The following is a 22,851-nucleotide window of genomic DNA, read 5'->3' as shown; positions in this document are numbered from 1 at the left end:
GTAGCATTTCAAGTCAGTGAAATTTTTAAATAAGTGGTTTTGTATTATTAGTCCCATATAGAAAATCAGTAACATTGGATACATTCTTCTTCATTTTCATATGTATGGATAAATTACAAATGGATCAAATAACTATAAAAATGAAAGCATATAGGTATTAGAAGAAAACATGGGTAGATTTTTTTGTAAGGTAGAAGTGAGGACAGCTTTCCTGTCTCTACTCAGAGTGTTGCACAGGATCATGGGAAAACCACAGAAAATAAAACTCAGTTGTGAGACACAAAATGAATTTGATAAATTCTCAAAGTTCTTTTTGATGTTACATTTCAGTGATTTCATGGAAGTTAATAATAGCACAGTGATTCTTACTATTCAAACATATAATAACAGTGAAGGAGACTTACAATCACTTCAGCAGGGAACAATTTCTACTTGTAGACCCGGTAAAACGTTACAGCCACAAATAGTTTACTGGATTGTTAACTAAATGGGCTTATTTATCATAGCATTGTCTTTCCATACTTTCAATTCAAACATTATAAGAAAGCATGATGTTGGCAATGAATTACCCTTTTGTATCTTTGTCGTGGCTCCTTACACCATCTAAATGTCTAGGTTTTATTTTTAGTCATACTGAAATCTATTTTTAGTGATAACATAGAATTTTGTAAGGGTCAATGATCATTTCTAAACTTGATTTCCTTGGGGATGCGTGGATGATTTATTCTGACTCAGCTCTTGCTCTTTTTATTCCTATTCCAACTCTATCGTATCCGCTTGCTACTTTTATCCATTTGAATGCAGTGATTCATTAAGCCTCTAGAGTTCATGAAGACAAAGTTGAAGATGGCAGACATTGTTTCGATATCTTAGTAAGCAACATAGTCTTTCACTGAGACTTTGGCAAGTCTTTTAACCAATTGTCTCACTTTTTCCACCTCTAAAGTGAGAAACATAGTAGCGTGTAATTTGCAGTGATTTTCTGAGAATGAAGTGAGGTATTGTGTGAAAAATACTTAGCACAGAGCCTGAGATATAGCAAGTACTCAATAAATATTAAGTAGTAATCATATTAATTATTAACTATTATTAACTATGCTATGAGACAGAACATTTTCATTTCCTGGAGTAAAATTTAAAATTTAAAAATTTATAAGAATTTTGAGTCGGGATGTTTGGCAGAGGGGCCGTTTTCTGATTCCTTTCTTGATGTTCTTAATAGTTTAGTACAGTGTTCTTAGCTGAGACAAAATGGCTTTGAAAATCATTGATTTTATAACAAAGAATTTTAATAACCAGAATATAGTTAATAATCTTTTCTTATAAAGAAATAATGTTTGTAAGGGAGACGAACCACGAGCGACTATGGACTCTGAGAAACAAACTGAGGGTTCTAGAGGGGAGGGGGGTGGGGGGATGGGTTAGCCTGGTGCTGGGTATTAAAGAGGGCATGTTCTGCGTGGAACACTGGGTGTTATGCGCAAACAATGAATCATGGAACACTACATCAAAAATTAATGATGTAACATATGGTGATTAACATAACATAATAAAATAAAATTAAAAAAGAAATAATGTTACTCTTCAAAATAAAGGAAGACGTCCATCCCTCTGAAATCCTCACTGCTTTAAATAGCCAGAAGCTCACCATGCTTCCAACCTCTCAATACTTGTCCAATAGGTAGAACACATTGTTTTTCAAAGTGTGGCCACATGACCATGTGCTTCCAGAATGCATAAGGAGCTACTTAAATGTGCAGCTTTTGGGCCCCAGCCCAGACTGAATAAGTCGGAATCTATAGGTGGAGCTTAGCAGGCTCCTGTCTAACAAGTTTTCCAGGTGGTTCTTATGTAAAGGTTGAAAAATTTGAATTTTATTAGAACAAAAGAAAATACTGTCAGTATTTCTGTCTTCTGGTTTTTATAACCTGGAGTGGATCCCCCTTTCTTTCACACATAAGCTTTGGCTTCCCTCGTGGATCATCAGTTAAATAAATGAACAGTTTACTGGTAACAATTTTGGTACTCCAAGCAGAAATCTGGAGCTGTTATGGTCTAGGGGGAAAAAAAAAAAACAAAACACACAAAGTATTAAAAGGGTCAAAAATCGCTGTACTTTGGCTTTTGCAAAATGTAGTCTAAGTAATGTATGGTGATTAACATAACATAATAACAATATAGTCTAAGACTTGGGGGGCACCTGGGTGGCTCAGTTGTTTAAGCATCTGTCTTCCATTGTGGCCTGGGGTTCCCTCCTCAGTGGGAAGTCTGCTTTTCCCTCTCCCTCTGCCCCTCCCCTATCTCATTCGTGTCCGTGCGCACATGCACATGCACTCTCTCTCTCTCTCTCTCTCTCTCTCTCTCTCTCTCTCTCTCTCTCAAATAAATAAATAAAATCTTGTAGTAAGACTTGGAAAGACTCATGGGTTTCATGGTTCTTTTATCACTCTGGGAAACCCAAGCCATCACTTTCAACATTTCCTCATCCCTTCCAGAGTCATCAGGAGAAGCTTCTTGCCTCAGGATAAAATGTGTTTTTTAATAGGGTTGATGGCATTTGAGGAAAATTAGTGAAGCCAGTGAAGTGCGCTTATAATTTAGCACAAAGCATTTTCTTGCTCAGACGTGATTTTGAAAAACTGATAGTCAGTCAAGGGGATTAGGAGATTATTTTCGGCTGTTAAAATTATATTCTGAAAATGTTTACCACATTTAAAATTATTTTTGTGTTTTTTACAGGAATCACATTGCCTCCTAAAGGGAATATAGATATCCCAGTGTTATTTATGCCCCACATTATGAAATTACACAGAACAATGGTCATTGTTCAAATGATGAGGGCGAATAGAGAAAGTTGGCCTATTGACAATTTTGATGAATTGAGCACAGAGATGAAAAGGTAACTTTTCAATAAAGACATTGAAGGAAAATGATTTTATTTTGACTGGCGCTGACGTGATCACTTTCTTTTCTATGTTATGCAATGTAAAGTTCATGATTTTATATTCTCTGAAGTGTTGAAATTTATATGTTCGGTAGAGGAAAATACATTTGTTATATGGGTATAGTATGTATCATTTGACGTTCAGAGGGATTTGAAGTTCAGAGTGATGAACAAGTCAACCTTAAGTATCATGTCAATGAATCAGAATCAGAGACATGCAAGGGGACTCTTTTTGACTGGGAAAATAGTTACTGCTGAGACAAGTAATAAATCTCTAGAGAACAACCTGAAGCAGCTTGTCTTGGCAGAGTATGGGACTGGTGATGCTGGCATTCACCAAGTGATGGCCCTGTGCCAGGTGGGTATGACACCCCGAGGAAATGCCGCCATGACTACTACCGTTACCTGTGTCGCTACCAGGATACAGAGTGCCCGTGCCCTCTTTGCTTCACTGAAATTTAAGCAAACTCCAATAATGATACAAAATGTGTATGTCTTCTCTGCTTTTATAGTTTCGTTAAATATTTCTTCACATTTAAAACAATTCTTTTCTGTGAGCCCGTTAGTGTCCATTCTGCCACGATGTTCACCCTTCCAACAGTCAAGACTGCCTATGTATTTGTGAGTCCTGGTGTGAAATGAAAATGAGGGGGCCCTCCCTTAAAAATGGTTGAGAATTTCAAGACAGTTACAGTGGTGTACTAAACAAGTGTGGAACAATTCTAGGTGTGGGGTCCTTGTGCTGTTTGTTGCTCAAGTCATGTGCTCGTGAAGCTGGTCCTGCCTGCTCTGTCTTAATGTTTCATTTTTAACAAGGAAAGCCCATTTTCAACAATGACCAGAACCATTCTGTACTATTGCTGTTCTCTTGATGGTGTATGATGGACTTAGAATATTTTGACAAATGCCCTCTTTCTTTTAACGGGTAACCCCCAAAAGTAAATTCTTTGTCACTGTACTTAATGGCATTTTTTTGTGTTTTGTGTTTGGCCTGTCCAATTTAGAATATAACCCATAGGAACTGTATTGCCTCTGATTAATCACATTTTAGTCTCATCAATAAATACCAATACCACCTTTTAAAAGCAGGGGAAAAGTTCTTCATTTTTAACTTACATCTCACGATCCTTGTGTTACATTTTTCTTTATGATAATTTCCCAGGGTTTGATTTGAAATGTTCCTAACATTTGCAGAAAGTGTTTTGTATTTCATAGTTTCTCTCTACCAAAGTTTAAATTCATGAGCTTTGCTAAAATACCATTAAGTTAATAATGAATATTCTCTTTTGTGCTAATATTGAAAGTGTTCCTGTTTTTGTTCACTCTTCCTAATTTAATTTCTCATTAGAACTATGGGAATAGAAAGTGGAGAAATCCAAGCAATACACTGGATATACCCTATTCTTGGACTTCCACAGGCACTACATCCTAAATTCCCTCAAGGTACGTATATTTTAGAGTCAGAGAACACCAAGATTCTAAGTGATCTTAGAGGCTCCTTTAATCCCATCTTTTCTTGTACAAGCAAGAGAACTAAGGTCCAGAGAAAGTAAGTCGTGAAGTGAACAGCCCTACTGGTAGGAGTGCCAGCACTGAATCTGGTCTCCTAATCGTAAGTCCAATGATCTTTCCACCAAACCACACCATTTCCTGTTGTTCTTCCTGTTGGTGAAACCTCAAAATCAACTAAGATAGAAATAACATTAACTTCAGGCCCCTTTATTCTGCATTCTGTGGGGTACTTGGAGCCCTGCTCTAGGTCTATAAGATTCCCAGGTACTTTGGTTCTTGGGTCACACTTATTTGCCAGATTCCAGCTTCTGTGTAGCTCTAAGTCTCATCCAAGAACTATCCTGTGGGGATACCGATCCCTGTATTCTCTGTTGTCCCAGACACTAAACTTGTATGATGTCATCCAAAAACCAGTCAGAACGTACTGAAGTTTTCAAGGAAGTTCACTTCCCTATCATACACACAACAGAAAATCCCTACTCTTAAAATGCCTTTCTTTTTCTCAGCGACCCCTCTTTTTCTTTCCCCTGCTGCAAACTTCTCTCAAGTTTCTGTGTGTTCTCCTTCCTCAATACTCTTCTCACTTCTTCTGCATTCCTGGATTTTCCCATTTTCTTCCCAGAGTGAGCCTAAGAAATGCAATTCCTCTTGGATATCCATAGAGCCACCTCTTACCAGGCCTTACGCATAGTTCTTCATAACTAAGTCACGCTGAATTGCTCAGCCTGGCAAAGAGATACCTCTTTTGGAGCCCCTCTCTTGAGCAGTATGGATGACCTGAGAGAAGTCTTGAAATTTTGAATTTTTCTTCTCCTTCCAGTACCGATCTTTGGTAGTGAAACAGAGTTAGTCCTGTACTGCCATATATTATGTCACCACACTTCAGAAGAAGAGAAAATAGTAAGTTTTGCTCATGGATAACAGCATTTCCCCAGATACACTGAAGGCCAAGGTTACATATTGCCTTATGTCATTTAATTTTAAAATCCACATATCTAGCAGTACCTTTGACAGTAAATGTCATTTGTCGTACTTGAAGTATTTTTGCTCTTAAGTTAAAAAATTATCAACACATAAAATGTTTCAAATATACTAAATTATCCTCTGAATGCTTCACAAACATGCCAAAATGTTTCTTTTATTTCCTTCTGGAAGATAATTGTTTGTATACTTTCCATGGAGCTGAACAGTTCAAAATTTATAATACACTCATGTGATCAAAGTGATGTAATAAACCCTAGACATTACTCTGTTGAAATACCAACAGCAACATTGCTCATGTTGACTGCAGACACAGTTTTGTTTTTCCCAGATTAAAGATCTAAAGCAGATTCTTTTCAGTCTGAAACAAAGCCTGTGAAAACATAAAACGTACATTTCTTGCACCATTTTCGTCAAAGAAAGTTAAACATGCTGCAGAAACAAAAAGGCATTTTCCATCAAGTCACTTCTCTTGGTAATTATTTGATTTTTAAACTAAGTGTGAGTTCTATAAATAGCATATGTTGCTTTAGCACAACCCAGTAGTAACATCAGTGTTCTGAAACAGATTGTGTACTAGTGATTAAATCATTTTAGCAGAAGTCTAAAGCCTATTCTAGTAATTATTTTCTTCGTCTACAAATGCCCTCAAGAAAAAAAATGAGTACAATTATATAAATACATATTGCTTACTTTCTGTACAGTCCATCCTTCATTCTTATGAACACATCAGACAGAACCTATTGCCTTCCCTGCTCAGCTGCTTCACCTTCGATGCTTACTGTTCCTTTTCTGTTTTTCTGTGTCTGTTGCTCAGGTTATTCTTAAACCCGGGGTACTTGTCATTGTGTGAGCCACCTCTTCTTTGTGTGTATTCCTATTTGCTCCTATCCGTTGGGGCAGGTAATTGGAAAAGGACTCTACTACTGTCGCAGTGTGAAGACAACGGAATGCGAATCCATTGTGATTGAGTAATCCGTACATTGCCAGGGCACTAATTTCCGAAGGTCTTAGAGGACAAGCCTGGTGACATGATACTAACTGTAACTTTGATCACACTAATTTCCAATTTAATGCTTTAAGGCTGAAGCTAATTAAAACCAGAGAAGCCTGTACATTTTCCTCAATCATTTCAACCCTCTTCATTTACATCTTGTATTTCACTACTTATTCTAAGTTCAAAATATTCAATATCAACCTGTACGTTTTAGAATTAAAAATAAATTTATGTTAGATATTTATAAATGTGGTGTGTAATGTGAAAAAACATAAATCTGAGGACATTATCCAGTTGTACAGTTTAGATGAATATATTAATATTGATGCCACAACAGTATAGTGTAATACATTTTAAAAGATTTTTATATTATGATTCCCTTTTATCCCCTATATTAAATTTAGGTTTTATGTGCATCTGAATTGATAAAAATATAGCATCTAATATATATATATACTTTTTTAAAGATTTATTTATTATTATTTTTAGAGGGGAGGAGGGGCAGAGGGAGGAGAGAGAGAATCTCAAGCAAACTCCTTGCTGAGTGTGGAGCCTGATACGGGTCTTTGATCTCACAACCCTGAGATCATGACCTGAGCCAAAATCAAGACTCAGATGCTTAACCAACTGAGCCACCCACGTGCCCCAAGCATCTAATGTATTTTTGAGAAGTAATATATTTATTTATGTGGCCTCTAGTATACTTGGCCGCATGATATTATAGAGCTGATGCCAAAGGAATTCATTAATATTCCTTTGTGTAATTAGTAGTTGTATATAGACACAATATTTTGGTTTCTTACAAGATCACTGACAACTTCTTCTGTACTTGATATAAAAAAACATTGAAATTATATATAGATAGATAGATATAGATATATAAAATGATTCAGGGGTGCCTGGGTAGCTCAGTCAATGGAGCATCCAATTCTTGGTTTTGGCTCAGGACATGATTGTGGGGTGGAGCCCTGCGTCGAGCTCCAGTCCTGCATCGGCTCCCCACTCAGCAGAAAGTCTGCTTGAAGATTCTCTCCCTCTGCCCCTCTCCCCACTTGTGCTTTCTCTCTCTCTTTTTCTCTCTCTCTCTCAAATAAATAAATCTTTAAAAATATATATAAACTTTTAATGCTGTATATTAAATTAATATTATAATTACATTTTAACATTAATTTTAAATAATTCATTACAATTTTATTTTTAACTGTTAGTGTATTTTGTAAATTTAAAAACAGTTTAGAAAAGAAAATCAAAATATTTTACTGAAATAATTTAAATATGAATTTTAAGGTGCATGTGAATAAAGAAGAAATATTTTTGAAGTGTTATTACAAAATAAATGTTACAGAACTTATTTTTTAAATTATTTGAAGGTATTTGCTGTAGTGTTATTATGTAGGTAGAGTGATATTAGCCACAATGAACATATAGATAGCTGAAAAATTCACGTGTTCCTGACTACCAGTTGAATTATTGATATGACTAGGTGAGTTCCTGAATCAAATTTTACATCCTAATATGATCTTCTGTAATCTAGTATATATCTTCCATGTTAATCTCTGTCATGCTATTTTTACATATTATTTAATATTCTTAATTGTTTCCAAAATGTCATTGTATATAGATATTGCATGAGTGTGTGTGTGTGTGTATGTGTGTGTTAATGCCAGACACAATAAGTCAAAATATGCAAAAGGATATTTTTCATGACATAATTCATTTTCTTCCATCTCAACTGGAAATATTTCTCTCCTGTAGTTGTCATAAAATGTCAGTCCAGGAAGCGGATAGAACAGGAGGTGGAAGTCATGCTGACTGGTGATTTTTTTGGAGAAAATCCTATCTTAGATGCAACAGATTTTGTAGTGATTCCAAAAGAGTATTCATATGATTCTTATGAAGATATTGATGGTAAGAGAACCACAGTCATGGATATAAAAAATGATAACAAATAAAAATTCAATTTCCTTAAATTGCAGGTTGCTGATTCTTCAGTTACATGAAAATCCGCACCCAATATGTTTCAGTTACGATATATCCTTAAAATAGTGCTCCGCAAGTGTTCAGTGATGTTCGTTCTCTTCACATAGGTGGTTATTTCCAAAAGGAAAACAATTATAGTTGTTAATGGATTTATAAGAACAGATTATGATTCTGTCATCAGTGAGAAGAGGAAAAACTGTAGTAACTCATTTCCACGTCCCTTCACTTTTAATCTCTTCCTTTATTCTCTCTTTCTGATTTGAGGAATGATTGAAACCATGTCTTGCAGCTTTAAATTCAGAAACACAACCTTGATTAAATGTTCCTTATTTAAAGAAATTGAAAAGTTGCCATAAATTAGATGCAATCCCCAAATAAATTTTGTATAATAACCCCTCTGGCATTTAAAGTCTTAAAGAAAACTTTTCAACAAGTTAATATGAAGATCTGGCAAAATCAAATCCCAGTGAGGCAAGGTTTATTTTTCAGCTGTCTTCCAAATGAACTGAGGTAGACTGCTCCTATTTCACATTGAAAGGGAAATTTCCTATGGCAGTATTTTATTAAAATCAAGGCAGAGAATTGATGTTTATGTATTATTTAAAAAACAATTTGACCACAAAATTAAGTATGAAATTCCTGCAGAAACAAAAATATCTTCCCTAGTTTTCTCATTCACATCTATAGTTTTTTTTACTTTGATCTTAGTATTATTATCTTTGTGTCTGATTTAATTATTTCAGTGATAAAAGAATATAAATGAGATATAACTGAATATATGAATATAGAAAGAGTATACAAAAGGGACGCCTGGGTGGCTCAGTCATTAAGCATTTGCCTTCGGCTTAGGTCATGATCCCAGGGTCCTGGGATCGAGGCCCACACCGGGCTCCCTGCTCAGCGGGAAGCCTGCTTCTCCCTCTCCCACTCCCCCTGCTTGTGTTCCCTCTCTCACTCTCTCTCTCTCTGTCAAATAAATAATTTTTTTTTTAAATCTATACAGGAGTAAAATAGTTTTTAATTTTTTATAATATTGGCTATTTCTATTAAATAAGAAATGCTCATTTTAAACAATTCCAGAAATTTCTGAAGTGATACGGCTAGCCACCCTCAACTCAAGTCAGTCCTACTTGGATGGTTGTTACAACTTAATAAATTTGATATATGCCCTCTTTGTGCTTCCAGCCATGCCTGAGGGGTGGAAACATGCTAGGAATTTAACCAGCTATTTTAACAAGACTAAATAACAATAACAAAAAACAAGACAGGCTTATTTTTCATTCTTTTTTTTTTTAAGATTTTATTCATTTGAGAGAGAGAGAGAAAGAGAGAGTGAGAGCACGAGCAGGGGGAGCAGAAGGAGAAGCAGACTCCCTACTAAGCTGGGAGCCTGATGGGCTCAATCCCAGGGCCCTGAGATCATGACCTGAGCCAAAGGCAGACGCTTAAATGACTGAGCCACCCAGGCGCCCTTCATTTCTCTTTCACATGAAAGCCTGGACTTGGAGATCCAAGGAGTGTGGTGCCTGTGTCCCTTGAGATCATCCAGGGACCCAGGTTCCTTTTCTCTTGTTGCTCTGCCATCCCCTGTGTTGTCTTCATCTGCATGTCAATTGAGGAGTCACATCTGCAGTGGAGAGCAAGCTGGTTCCCTTTAAAGCCATGACCTGAAGATGCACGCATCATTTCTACTTGCATCTCATTGGTCAGAACTCAGTCATATGGACATGTCTAGCTGCAGTTGAGGCTGGGAAATGTAATCTCTTTATCCAGGCCCAGATAAAATTTGGGGACTTTCTATTACTAAAAAAGAAGAAAGGAAAAAAAATATTGGGACGACAATGAGCAGTCTCTGCCATATTTTATTTCCTCTGGACTGATAAAATCTATCTATAGTCAATCCATCCAAAAGTACTTATTAAAAACTTATTATACATTAAATATTTTTCTCTGGGCCTGGAAACTCATACCCCCCCATATCTCTCCTACCATGAAACTCATGTCCCCACTCTAGGATAGAGTTTGAGTCACTTTCTGGGCAGCATGTCAAATCCCCCACTCTTTATCTTCATTTGTTGAAACTGTAATATGTAAAGCTGGGGAGTATTTTTTTTTGCCTGCCTTTCTCTGCATGCCTGCTTTTCTCTCTTCTCCGACCCACTTTCTCTGCCTACTCATCAACTTACACACATGGCTCAACCTTGATCAGTCAACCCTCTTTCACTTTCCTGGACACCCCTTGGTGTCATTCAAACTAGGGTTTTGTTTTTGTAAACAAGCGTTCGGAGAGTAAATACAGAAGAGGATCTGGAAATAATAAATACTTCTTAAATGAGTTACAAGAATGTCAGAACCATCTCCCCCCCCACACACATTCTTCTTATATGATTTGGAAGGTAATATTTTAAAAACTTGAGATGGAATTATGAAATGAATACCTATGTTACACGTACCCAATATACTTCATAAAATCTTTGGAATTACAAAAAAAATAGTTCACACTAATTATTGTCTTTTTATTGACTAGATATTGATAATATGAATTGTGTGAGTTAAGGAAATATTAAGTTGCACAGTGAGAAATTTAATTTTTAATTATGTTAACTTATTAGTTATTTCTTTTTTCTCTTTGATTGAATTTTAGTGTTGTAATTGTAGAAATGCCAACTTAATCATAGACTGCTTAAATTTATAAAAAATGAAATAAACTTATGTGAGGAGAGGGGTATTTTCTATTGTAAGTCTGTTCAGTTGCTCTATTTTAAAGAATATCTGTTCATAATGAAATCAGACCGATGGAAACCATTTATCTCTGAAATGTTATTATAAGTTTAATACAGATCTTGCTTTAGTGAATCATGTAGTAGCATTAGGGAAATGTAGGAATTATAATTTTTACGTAAATTAAACCCTGCCGACTTTCTTTTCTTCAACCAATAGACAATACAAAAGGGAATTCTGATTGTTTATGCAGGTCACGGATAAAAATATCAGTGTAGATTAACCTCAGAGTTCAAATGTATAACAGAACTCTCAATTTCCAGTGATAAATAAGTGTAAGCACTTTTTATTGAAATGGAACGTATTTTCATAAGCAGCCAACTTATAGTAAATGTACCCCAGTAAATGTCCAGTACCTTTCTGAAGTGAAGTAATTGTTTTGTCTGTCATCCTGCTGTGCTTAAGTGAATTTTAATAACTGAGTGTTCAAACCTTGATTTCTGTTTGAAATCTATCCTGTTGAAAGCAAAATGTTGATGTGTCTGTGACATTGTAAAGGAAGGTTAAAAAAAAATGCTTGTATATGGGAACCATTTTAATATGTTCTTGCTACATTAAATTATTTATACCTTTGTTAGGTTGCAACCTAAAGAAATTATAATTCTGATTTTAGAAATTGATTAAATGTTATTGCTGGAAAAAAGTCCACTTCCTTCTAGATAAGCAGGGTCTATAAGGAATCTGCCAGTATCATTTTGGGAGGTTTGAAAGGCATGTTAAGAAAATAGCTCTTGAAAATACACCTTTTGATATGGCTCATAGTTCACTGCTTCATTACTTTTCATGATGAAAAATAATACTTAATATTGAAAATAGCAATTTGGAAGGTTTGCAGGCTTATCTCTTCCACTGATTCCCTCTAAAATAGCTTTTTCTGTGCTCAGTACTACCAAACTCAAGAAGTTTATTGTTTGGCTAAAGACATTTTATTTGTGGATGTTTCTGTTCTGAAGCATGTCCTATATAGAAATAGATTTGCTCAATCCCCTCCCAAACTTAATGTTTTTCTCTGTCTTTATGGTACCTGAATATTTGATAAATCCGTTAACTTCTCCTTTGTCTCGGTTCCTTAAAGGCATCTGGTAATAACTTGATTCCTTTCCCTACCCATATTCGAAAGATGTAACCAACTTGCCTGCGCTCTGTAAGTCTACCTGCTTGCCTTTGCCTTCTCACCTATTTCTTTAAGGACAGGTCTACCACAAAGTCTTAATACTATTTTAGTCTTCAGTATATGCAAAGGCAAACCAACTCTTTTTCCCTGTGTGTGTAATTATAGTTTGCCCAACACATTAAATAGTGTTCAAAAGAGTCATGTTGTTCATTCCAGATTTTCCTTCCTATGGTCCCTTAAATCCATTATGGTGGAAATTAAAGTCTCTTAAATCCATTATGGTGGAAATTAAAAACTCTCTGGCTTGGACTATGATGGGGTTTTAGGTGTGATCACTAGTTAAACCCTTATATTCCCTCATCCAGGTTTATGACCAAATGAGAAGTAGATTAGAAATAAGGCAGATGGAGGGCAAAAGGTTACCTCTATTAATTATAAAAGTGAACTGAAATGTGACTTGGCAGTATGGACTCATTTGGGCTTATTAATACCTCCCACCAAAATGAAGTGCATTCACCCCAGACTAGCCAGTTATAGACTTCTGGCAGGAGCAAACAACCTACACATGCAGGAGGAGGAGAAAGTACGCATTCTGGATTCAGGACATTAGGAAAGTAAAAGGTCTGCTCATCTGCTCACCTTCAATTCCTTCACCCATATTCACTGGTCAGATATGTTGCTTTCCCCCCCATGGCAAGTCATGATGGAGGAGGCAGATTGATGCTGAGATTTTTTTCCTCTCTTGTGAGTGAATAGGCCCCTCTATGTAAACATGGTAAGTAGGAGATCAGAATTCCCCAACACTCCCTTCTCATCAGTCTCCCTTTATCTTCATCGTCTTTCCCGAAGAGTCCAAAACACCTTACCAAGCCTCATTACATGAAAACGCCAGGACCTCTCTGTTCTCCTCCCACCCTGATTCCTCACACACACCATTGAGTTAACCAGGATTGATCACCTTCATATTTTTTTCATTCAACAAAAATCTTGCGAGCATCTTTGCTGCCAGATATTTTACTGAGCCCCAGAGATGCCAAAATTAATAAGACACACAGAATGTTGTCAAGGAATTCAAAGAACCTCTGTCCAATGTGTCGGATTTATGCACCTGCAGTATTTAAATCAATTGGTATTGCCCTACTGGAATAATATTATATATGGATATTTAGACTGTATTTTGCACTGTCACTTCTATAAGATTACAGATTATTCTGTGTGGGCATAATCTCCCCCATAATTGTATTTATTATTCCTACATAATTCTTGGTCTGTGCATTCTTTGTGCCTGCCTGGGGATTAATCCAGTGACTATCTCTATGAGACTTTTTCTGTGGGAGTGGTTTTATTGTTTAACTCCATATCAGAATCATGCCTCTTTCTTTTATTTTCCAGATGTTCTATAACTTGAGGCCATTGTTCTTTGATTAATCTGTTATGTTTTCTGTGTGTCTGATTTGCTAATTTATGTGTCACATTGGTCTCTTTTCCGTCATCTTGCTGTATGTTGTTTGCATGTCATATGTAAATTCTCCTGCCCTGTTTGGTCTGTAATCACAAACAGCTCCTGAAAAACCTGTCATTGGTCCTTCCATGATCCTACCTTGGCCTCCAGATTTGATCCTTTCCTCTGCTTTTGTTCTTTTTACTTTCTTTGCTCAACTCATTCTGTTACGGCTTCTGTCCTAACTGTTCTAATGAGACCACTCTTGACAAGACGGTCACCCTTAACCTGTATGCCTAATCCTATGGTCAGATTTGTGTCCTGAGCTCACTCAGCCTGTCAGCAGCATTTACCATTTGACCCAGTTGAAGGACTTCCTGCTCTTAGTTTTCATGACTAGTCTTACTATTTATTATCTCATTGGTTGTCTCTCCTCCATTTCTCTTGTTGGCTCCTCTTCTTCTGACCAGGATCTAAATGTTTTCGTGACCAAGGGCTCTGCCCTGAGGGCCACCACACTCCATTGTGCTGGTTATGTCCTGCACATTTCCAGAGGCTGCTGCTAATGGTATCTTCTCAGCAATTGTGCCACATGACCAGCCTCATATCCTAGGTTGTGAACTATAAAGCCAGACACCTAGGATTCTTCCATTTAATCTCTTTAGGGCCTTGAGAAAATTACTTTACCTCTCTATAAACTTAGTTTCTTCAACTGTAACATGGAGATAATAATGGTATCTACTTCCTAGGGTATTTCTGAGGATTAAATATGTAAATGAATGGAATCCTTAGAAAGCGTATGGTTCTCAGTATGTGTTCCATAAGTGTTAGACCTTATTATTGTCATGCAAAGCTCGAGTTGGGTATTTTGTGACAATGATGTAATAGAGTGCCCATCTTCAGTCACTGACAAATGATGTTTTATAATGGAAACATGGTCCTCTCAATGTCATTCAGTGGATTTTCTCATTAATGCACAGAAGAATATTCTATGAAAAAGGAAGTACAAAAATATGATGCCTAAATATTGGATAGAGACTGAAATTGGAACTTTGCTGAAAGTTCAGGTCAAATATTTATGTTGCAGAAGTCCCTTTATCTTTTCTTTTTGGTATCTTGTTTCAAATAAAATGTGTAAGAAGAGCATCAGATGTGAGGCCACTTTCTTCCTCTAATTTCTCATTGTGTAGTTTACTGTACTTATAGTCATGGCAGAGGAACATGCAGTTATTTTAAATTAATCAAAATGTCTGGTCTGTTAAATGACCTTATGAAAGTGAAATAAAAACATGTCCGTGAAATGCCCCTTCAGAAAGATTTGTAACTTTATTTATTTTTTTATTTTTTTAAGGTTTGCAACTTTATAAAAAAAAATAGTAAGAGTGGTTCATTCTTCATTACCTGTTCAAAGAAAATACCTTTAGTGAGTTTATCGAGCCTTCTCTGTTTTCTTTGAATACTTTGCTGTCTTCATCTATATCAAATTTGTCTCCAGCACTCCATTCATTCCTTATATGATTATGATATTCTAACAAATGTGCATGTCTATTAGTGAAGGGAAAACTGCAGAAATTTAGGGAAAGAACATGAATAACAATGTCCATTATTCTTTGATAGTCCCTTTTCCATTATTGAGACCTTTCCGTTGGGTTTGCTTTGATATGTATTCCTTACAGATTAAAATGTATACGGTATAATAATACATAATTTCAAAGTATATTTTGTAAATTAATTTGTTATAATTCATTACTTTCTGATTATTTATCATATTTAGTCAAGTGTTCTCATTTAAAAAAAAATAACTGATGTTCTCCCACATTGAATAAAATTCAGTCATTGCCCTGAGAAAATTCACCTCAGTAATGAACCACTGGCCAGCGTAGCTCCCACTGCATGATTTATTGGCACTATGATACAGGCATTAGGTTGAATGATAATTATACAGGGACACTATCTGGATGGGAGACATGCCCCTTCTGTTCAATATAATGACTCTGCTGCCATACCCAAATGATTATCACCATTATTATTTTGTGACACAATAGATAGATATGGACGTGGATACAGATCGATATAGATATCCTACTCTGAAGTTCTCTGAAACCTGTTTGATTAAATATTTTGTATATACATAGAGGGTATGAATACAGGACAGAAGTGATAAGCTGGGGATTCTAGTTGCCAGTCATGACTGCTCATATATCTCCCACTTTATACAGAGCAGGGCATTATTTGATCTTAATCTACATCTTCCTCTCACCCTCATGCAAGCCACCACCTGGCCTGAACTACCATGGAAACTTCCTTAAGTTCTCTGCTAATCCCCTTTTGCTCATTAAAAGAGAACATTACTGACATACTTAAAACATCCAGTGGCCTCCCGTTATTCTTAGAAGTCCCAATTCCTCACCATACCCTGTATAGTCTTGCCTACTTTGCCCACTTCATCTTTTGACAAATTCTTGCCACTTCCTCTGCTTCATCCACATAAGTTCTTTCTCAACTGGGCTAAAGGGGTTTGCCCTCTGGAAAACTCCCCCATGCTGCTCTGATGAAGCCTAGGAGGCATTTTCTTAATTTCTACATCCAGGTAACCTTTATCACCTTTCAATTTTGGTGTATTGGTTTCCTCCTCAGGACCTTCATAGCCAGGTTCCCAGGACAGATGCTCTCATGCCTCTTTTACTTCTCCATAATAGCAGTTATCACAGTAATTAAAAAAACTAGTGGTATTACTGGTAGTTTATTACCAGTTCTTGCCTCTCGGTCATTGGCTCCATGAGGACAAAAACCACACTTGTCATTTCAAGGAAGGCTTTTTACATGCCGGTAAAACACAACTGAAGTCAAATATGTTTTTATCCTATTAGTTTCATGAATTTAAGTGCCTTTTTTTAAGGGTTTGCTAAAAAACAATAAGATTTTCCCTCAATGTTGAAAAATTTGTTACAGTAGTCCCAAGGACTGTTGACTTATAACTTTGAAATTGTAATGTGTGTTAAGGGAAACTACTATTTAGATACTTTTTTTAGAAATGTGCAGGTATTCTCTTAGAGTTATGAGCTATGTTTGTCATGAGAGATTAATTTTATCCAACAATTAATTTATACTGACCTCACTGACTTAGCTCTTACCCACCCAGTCCACATAAAAATACTGCATAGTTTCTCTCCAAATTAGGAGCATAACAAAAACCATGTTTCTCACTTGGTAATATGACTTTCCAAATAAAATGCAGAGACTCTAACAGATTATTTTTAAGATACAATACCGAATGTCAGTTTATTGTGATTTTTGTCCAGCCGCCTTCTTTCCCTCTCCTTTACAGGCTCAGATCAATATATTCCAGTTATAGACAAGGTGGATATGTGTAGTTTGAAAAATATATTCATATTGTTTCTACTTGTCTCACCTCCTATCTATTAGTTGATAATCATGTCTCTATTTTGTACCAATGGATCTTCTTATGATTACAATTATAACATCCATAGTGACAGATTCTCCATAGGGGGTTCAATGCTTCTAAAACTAAATTTAGCTTCTCATTTTCTTGCTTTCATTCTGACACAAGCATTCCCATAAAAGCTTCAGTAATTAAGTAGAAACAGATGCAGAGCTCAACTACATACAGTATTTGCTTTAAAAATATTATGTTATTTGAATGCCATGGAAATTTCATCTCCCATTAACCACTCTAAAATTCTTAAATGCCCTTTCTTTGTATGGATTATGGCTTCCTATGGAACATTTCCATATCTCATTCCCAGAACAAATAGGCGCATTATACGTAGACACATTGATTTTGCTATAGCAAAGACAGGTTATTGATAGGAATAATCATTGCTGATTTTATCAACAGGATAAAAATCAGCAATTCAGGAGATCAGAAGTATACTTTCACATGTGGAAAAAGAGAAAAAAGGACCTTGTAAGGGTGTGGATTAACCAGTTATTTTACATTAATAAGGTTTGCTGGATAATCATTAAATGTGACTTTGGCTTGTTACAGCCATGCTACTTTTCAGAGTTCTATTATACATTATAATCAACTACTTCTTAAAGGTGGTCTGTTTTCTGTTTGGACTGCTAAAAGAAAGGTGGCCATCAGTTCTGTGACTCCAAGGATCACATTTACCTTTATACACTGGAGACAAACTTTAGAAATTACCTCAGCTGTGGACCAGGTCAAGTTATGATTTCCTGACCTCTCTTCCATAATCCATATGCAATAAACTTCTCAATTTGGCGTTTGGGCTCCTTACATGTATGTGGAGAGTTAATATAATAGATATCCGTGCTTCTCTTACACATGCCAGTACTGGATTTGAGTTATTTTTCACATGTACCCAACAAAACCCTGCTATAACTTTCCTCTGGTAGCCTACTGGTTAAGAAAATATGGTTAACTAGATTGTCTCTAAAACCCCAGACTAAAACTTGAAGAACTCTCTCTTTTATTAAAATATACCATAACTTGAAAATTCTGCCCAAATAGATTGGGATGCTATTTTAATATTGTTTAAACTTCATTCAAATCTTTCTTTATAAATTACAAGTCTATAAACTTTTAATATATTTATTATATAGACAATGCCTATTATTTATATTTTATGGTAAATATTCATTATTAATTTCTGTCTGGCTATTTCTTGTTCATAAATCTGAATTTTAAAGATTTAAGGTGGTGAGAGTTGTCTTCTGCATTTATTTTTTATTCATTCATTTATTTATTTACCTTTTAACAAAAACATAACTGAGTACATCTATTATATACCCAGTAATGCACTAGGTATTATGAACACAAGGGTAAATAATATAAAACCCTCTCCCTCCCTCTAAGTACCTGTGCATGATTAGTGTTGACAGGTAATTGATTTTCAATCTATATATATTTAATTAAGTTGAAATCATTTTAATCTTGATTTTCTTAGATTTGCCTGTGAAACGTGCATTTGAATATGAAATTCAATTTGAATCTGAAGTTATGAAGTCTAACTTGGAATCCTGCGTAGCTTTATATATGATCAAAAAATCTTATCATGTCAAAGCTAAAATGATAGCATTGGTCTTCAATGTGGTATTTGCACCAAAGAAACCATTGAGGTAAAACTTTTTTCTTTAAATAATATTATTACTTTTTGAAACTACATATTACTCTTTTAAACAAAATTATGTTGATTTTTCTTTCCATCTTTTATATTTGGATTGTATTACTTCTTTGATGCTGTTGAGGTAAATATTTTGGGCTAGATTATCTCTAGCTATCAAACTCTGAAAAGTATTCTGATGAGAAAAAACAGTCCAAGTGATTAGAAATCTAAGATATCCTTCACAAATTGTGACCTCCCAAAGGTCATTAGGGTATAGTATTCACAAAAGAGCAGTGCACTTTGTAAAATTTTTTAAAAAATTACTGACTTGGTACTGTGCATTAACAACATGATGTTTCTTTTTTTTTTTTTTAAGATTTATTTATTTGGGAGTGGGCAGAGGGACAGAATCTTCAAGCAGACTCCACATTGAGCACAGAGCCCAGCGTGGGGCTCAATCTCAGGATCCTTGAGATCATGACCTGAACCAAAATCACTAGTCAGACACTTAACCTACTGAGACACCCAGATGCCCCAACACGATGTTTCTTGATACTACTTCAAAGAACCAGTTTGAATGATAAAAAATGCCTCAGCTGTGTTCTACTTTGTAATTGCTGTCATTACCCTTTTACCACCAAAACTATATTATTGCACATCCTTTAGTAAGGTTTAAGAGGATAATATTGGAATCTGTGAGAATAGTGACCTTTGAACGTCTTTCTTCTGGGAAACCTCATCCAGTATCTTTATATTTACTTCTTAGGCAACTGGTACTTAGCACATGCAAATGCTATATGATAGGTCACATCCGAAATAGGGCTTTCTTTATGTCTTAATGCAGAGCTACCGACCAGTACCACAATACACACAAAGTACAAAATATAGCCTGGAAATGAAAAGACAGCTGAAGTATTATCTGTGCTTTTAAATGTTTCTGTAGTTTAACTATGTATTTGATGTAGCCAGGCATGTATTTAATGTAGCTTTGAATATGTAGTTCAATAACTAAAAGATACCAGGGTCATCTTCAGGAAGCAGTAATAAAACTAAGCTGCAAGAAGATAGTATACTCTAAACATTTATCTTCTCTTTCATTTTGATAGCTTTCTCTGTTTCATAGCATTTTTTTTTCACATTTAGATTTGTACTATGTTGATTTAGTGATATGGAAATTACCAGCAACAACCAGAAGGGGAGAATGTTATCATTAGTGAATATGAGCATAACCAGTGTGAATTTATACCCCTTCAACATTTTGTGGATTTAGAGCTTCTTGGGGAATGTTTGCAAAACTGATTTAGGACAACTTGTGTGCATAAATTTTTGTGAGTGTTGTGTGATATTCTGATGTAGTTTAATAATTCTGTTTTGTGTGTGTGTATATATATATATATATATATATATTCATTTACTTTTATCATTCCTTCCTCCTTATTTATTTGGGATGGTTCACTGGAAGACATACAGTTAAATGAGAAAAACCAAAATAAACTCAATAGGTCTAAATTATGAAAAAGAACAAGAAAATAATTATACCTAAACCATGCTTTATCTAGATAAGTAAGTATTAAATTCAATTATTTTCTTCCTGTTTGGAGAGGTAAAAAAGAAAACAAAATTTTCATGTTTTGGTGAAAAGAAAATATAACATTATTTCACAACAGTTAATACAAGGTAATTTTTCACATTCCTCTTTTCACAGAATAGTGTATATAATAAAAATAATAATAATAATAATTGTCAGGGCCCTAATTGGTGGTTTTACAAAAACAAACAAGATTATTTCTACAGGTCTTGACCTTTTCTTGCAATAAAAATCAAGGGTCTGATACAAAAACTTGAGCGATCAGTAGTTAATATGGTCGTGAATCAGCCTGATGATTGTAATTTAACACAGGTCTAAACATTTTTTAATAAATAAATGATCGATATCATTTGTCCTGGGGTTTCTTAAGAAATAATCATTATCTTAGCTCAACTTTCTCCTGGAACTCTTGACCTGCTGTTCTTTCTGAGAGTTTTATGTAAAAGGATTGTGATTTCTTTGTCCAATCTGACATACAATATTACAGCCACACCATTACCTGTTTGCATTATTTCCACCCTAAGCAAGCAAACAAACAAGTAACCATTCCTCATTTTCACCTACTGCCCTATGTCTCCACTCTCCTTCATAGCCAAATGCTTAGAAAGGCTATCTCTATTCACTTCATTAATTCAGCTACCACTCAATTATAAGTTATTATGAAGAGTGTTTGTGGTCTTTTAATTTAAATTAAAATTGCAATTTAATTTTTGAAAATCTTTAAGTCAATTTTATGAACTTTGTAAGTGTCCACAGAAAATATAATTTTTCTACATGAAATAAGAATTTAAAAAACTTTCTCATGATGTTTCCTTTTGAACAAAATTTCCATACAGACCTATCTGTATAACACCTGGGTCCCTTTGCCAACCTAGCCTTGGATTCTTAAATATTACCGTATTCTATGCTGGTTATGGAAAATTTGCAGTCAATTCTGCATATTTTACTGGTACTTAGTAAATAAGTAGAGAGTAGATAAGATGTGCTACAAAATAATTATCTCACAGGGAGATTGACAATATAACCAAAGACCTAAAATTTATTTCTAAAATGTAATTCACAGTCACCTGCATTTTTTTAAAGAATTTAAAGTCCCAAGGATGCCTGGGTAGCTCAGATGGTTAAGCATCTGCCTTCGGCCCAGGTCATGATCTCCAAGTCCTGGGATTGAGCCCCACATCAAGCCCCACATGGAACCCTACTCCGGGCTCCCAGCTCAGCAAGGAGTCTGCTTCTCCCTCTCTCTCTGCCTTTCCCCCTGCTTGTGCTCTCTCTGTAGCTCTCTCTCTCTCTCTCTCAAATGAATAAATAAAATCTTTTAAAAAATAAAAATAAATAAAAAATTTAAAAAAGAAATAAAAGTCCCAATATTTTTACCAAAACCACAAGGTTTGCTTACATTTTCACCCTAGATATTGGTCTGCTATACTGTATTCTCTTTTTACTTGTTTTCCTGTAGTATCCTTTGTAATCGCTTTTTCTATTTAAGGACTCAAATTACACTGAAAATAGAGTGCATAACAGATGGGATTTGGAAGTTTCCCATAACGTTGGTTGCTACTGAGCCTGATGTGGATGATGTCATTGATATTGAAGGCATTGGTTTATTTAAGGAATCTACTGTTGACTTCAGGCTGACAAGTCAGACAAGGTAATATATCAAGCAAAAGTATATAATTGGTTTTGTGAATGTAATTTATGCTGAATTGAGAAAAAAATTTAAGATGGAAAATTCTATTATGTCATCTTTTGCTGTTTAAGCCAGAGAAGTATTGATTTTATGAATCAAAGCTTAATATATTTCATAATTTTTAATTAAATATTGGAAAAATAGAGCCTACAAAGTGAAGACCAAAAAAAAAAAAAAACAAAACAAAACCAAGAAACAAAAGTAAATAGATATTGAAATTTAGGATGATATTTCTATTTGTTTTTCTTTTTTCTTTAAGATTTATTTGAGAGAGAGAGAAAGATAGCGCATGAGCAGGGGCAAGGGCAGAGAGAGAGAGAGAGAATCTCAAGCAGACTCTGTGCTGAGTGTGGAGCCTAATGAGGGACTCGATCTTAGGACCCTGAGGTCATGACCTGAGCTGAAACAAAGAGGCAGACACTTAACTGACTGAGCCACCCAGGCGCCCCTCTATTTGTTTTTCAAAGGATGTTATTAATGTATTTTTATAGCCCACTCTCATTAAGTTTTTTATTTTAATTCTAGTAAAGTTAACATACAGTGTTATATTAGTTTGGGGCATACAATATAGTGATCAACAGTTCTATCCATTACTCAGTGCTCATCATAATAAGCATACTCTTGATCCCCTTCACCTATTTTACCCCTCCCCTCTGGTAAATACTTCATTTGTTCTCTATAGTTAAGAGTCTGTTTCTTGGTTTGCCTCTCTGTTTTTTTCCTTTGTTCATTT

At 35.3% G+C, this 22,851-nt stretch overlaps 1 protein-coding gene across 1 annotated transcript in view; it reads left to right on the top strand.

The window, feature by feature from the left end:
* CFAP47 (cilia and flagella associated protein 47) overlaps window positions 1-22,851 on the top strand; it is a 525,897-nt gene that overhangs the window by 460,200 nt on the left and 42,846 nt on the right. The window contains exons 59-63 of the mRNA XM_027608633.2: window positions 2,740-2,899; window positions 4,293-4,387; window positions 8,190-8,342; window positions 18,682-18,853; window positions 21,918-22,079. Of these exons, the coding sequence (XP_027464434.2) occupies window positions 2,740-2,899; window positions 4,293-4,387; window positions 8,190-8,342; window positions 18,682-18,853; window positions 21,918-22,079 (742 nt within the window). The remainder of the gene's footprint in view (window positions 1-2,739; window positions 2,900-4,292; window positions 4,388-8,189; window positions 8,343-18,681; window positions 18,854-21,917; window positions 22,080-22,851) is intronic.

The sequence above is a fragment of the Zalophus californianus genome, chromosome X (assembly GCF_009762305.2).
Source record: "Zalophus californianus isolate mZalCal1 chromosome X, mZalCal1.pri.v2, whole genome shotgun sequence".
In the NCBI taxonomy this organism is placed as follows: Eukaryota; Metazoa; Chordata; class Mammalia; order Carnivora; family Otariidae; genus Zalophus; species Zalophus californianus.
This window is presented reverse-complemented; position numbering and strand designations above follow the sequence as displayed.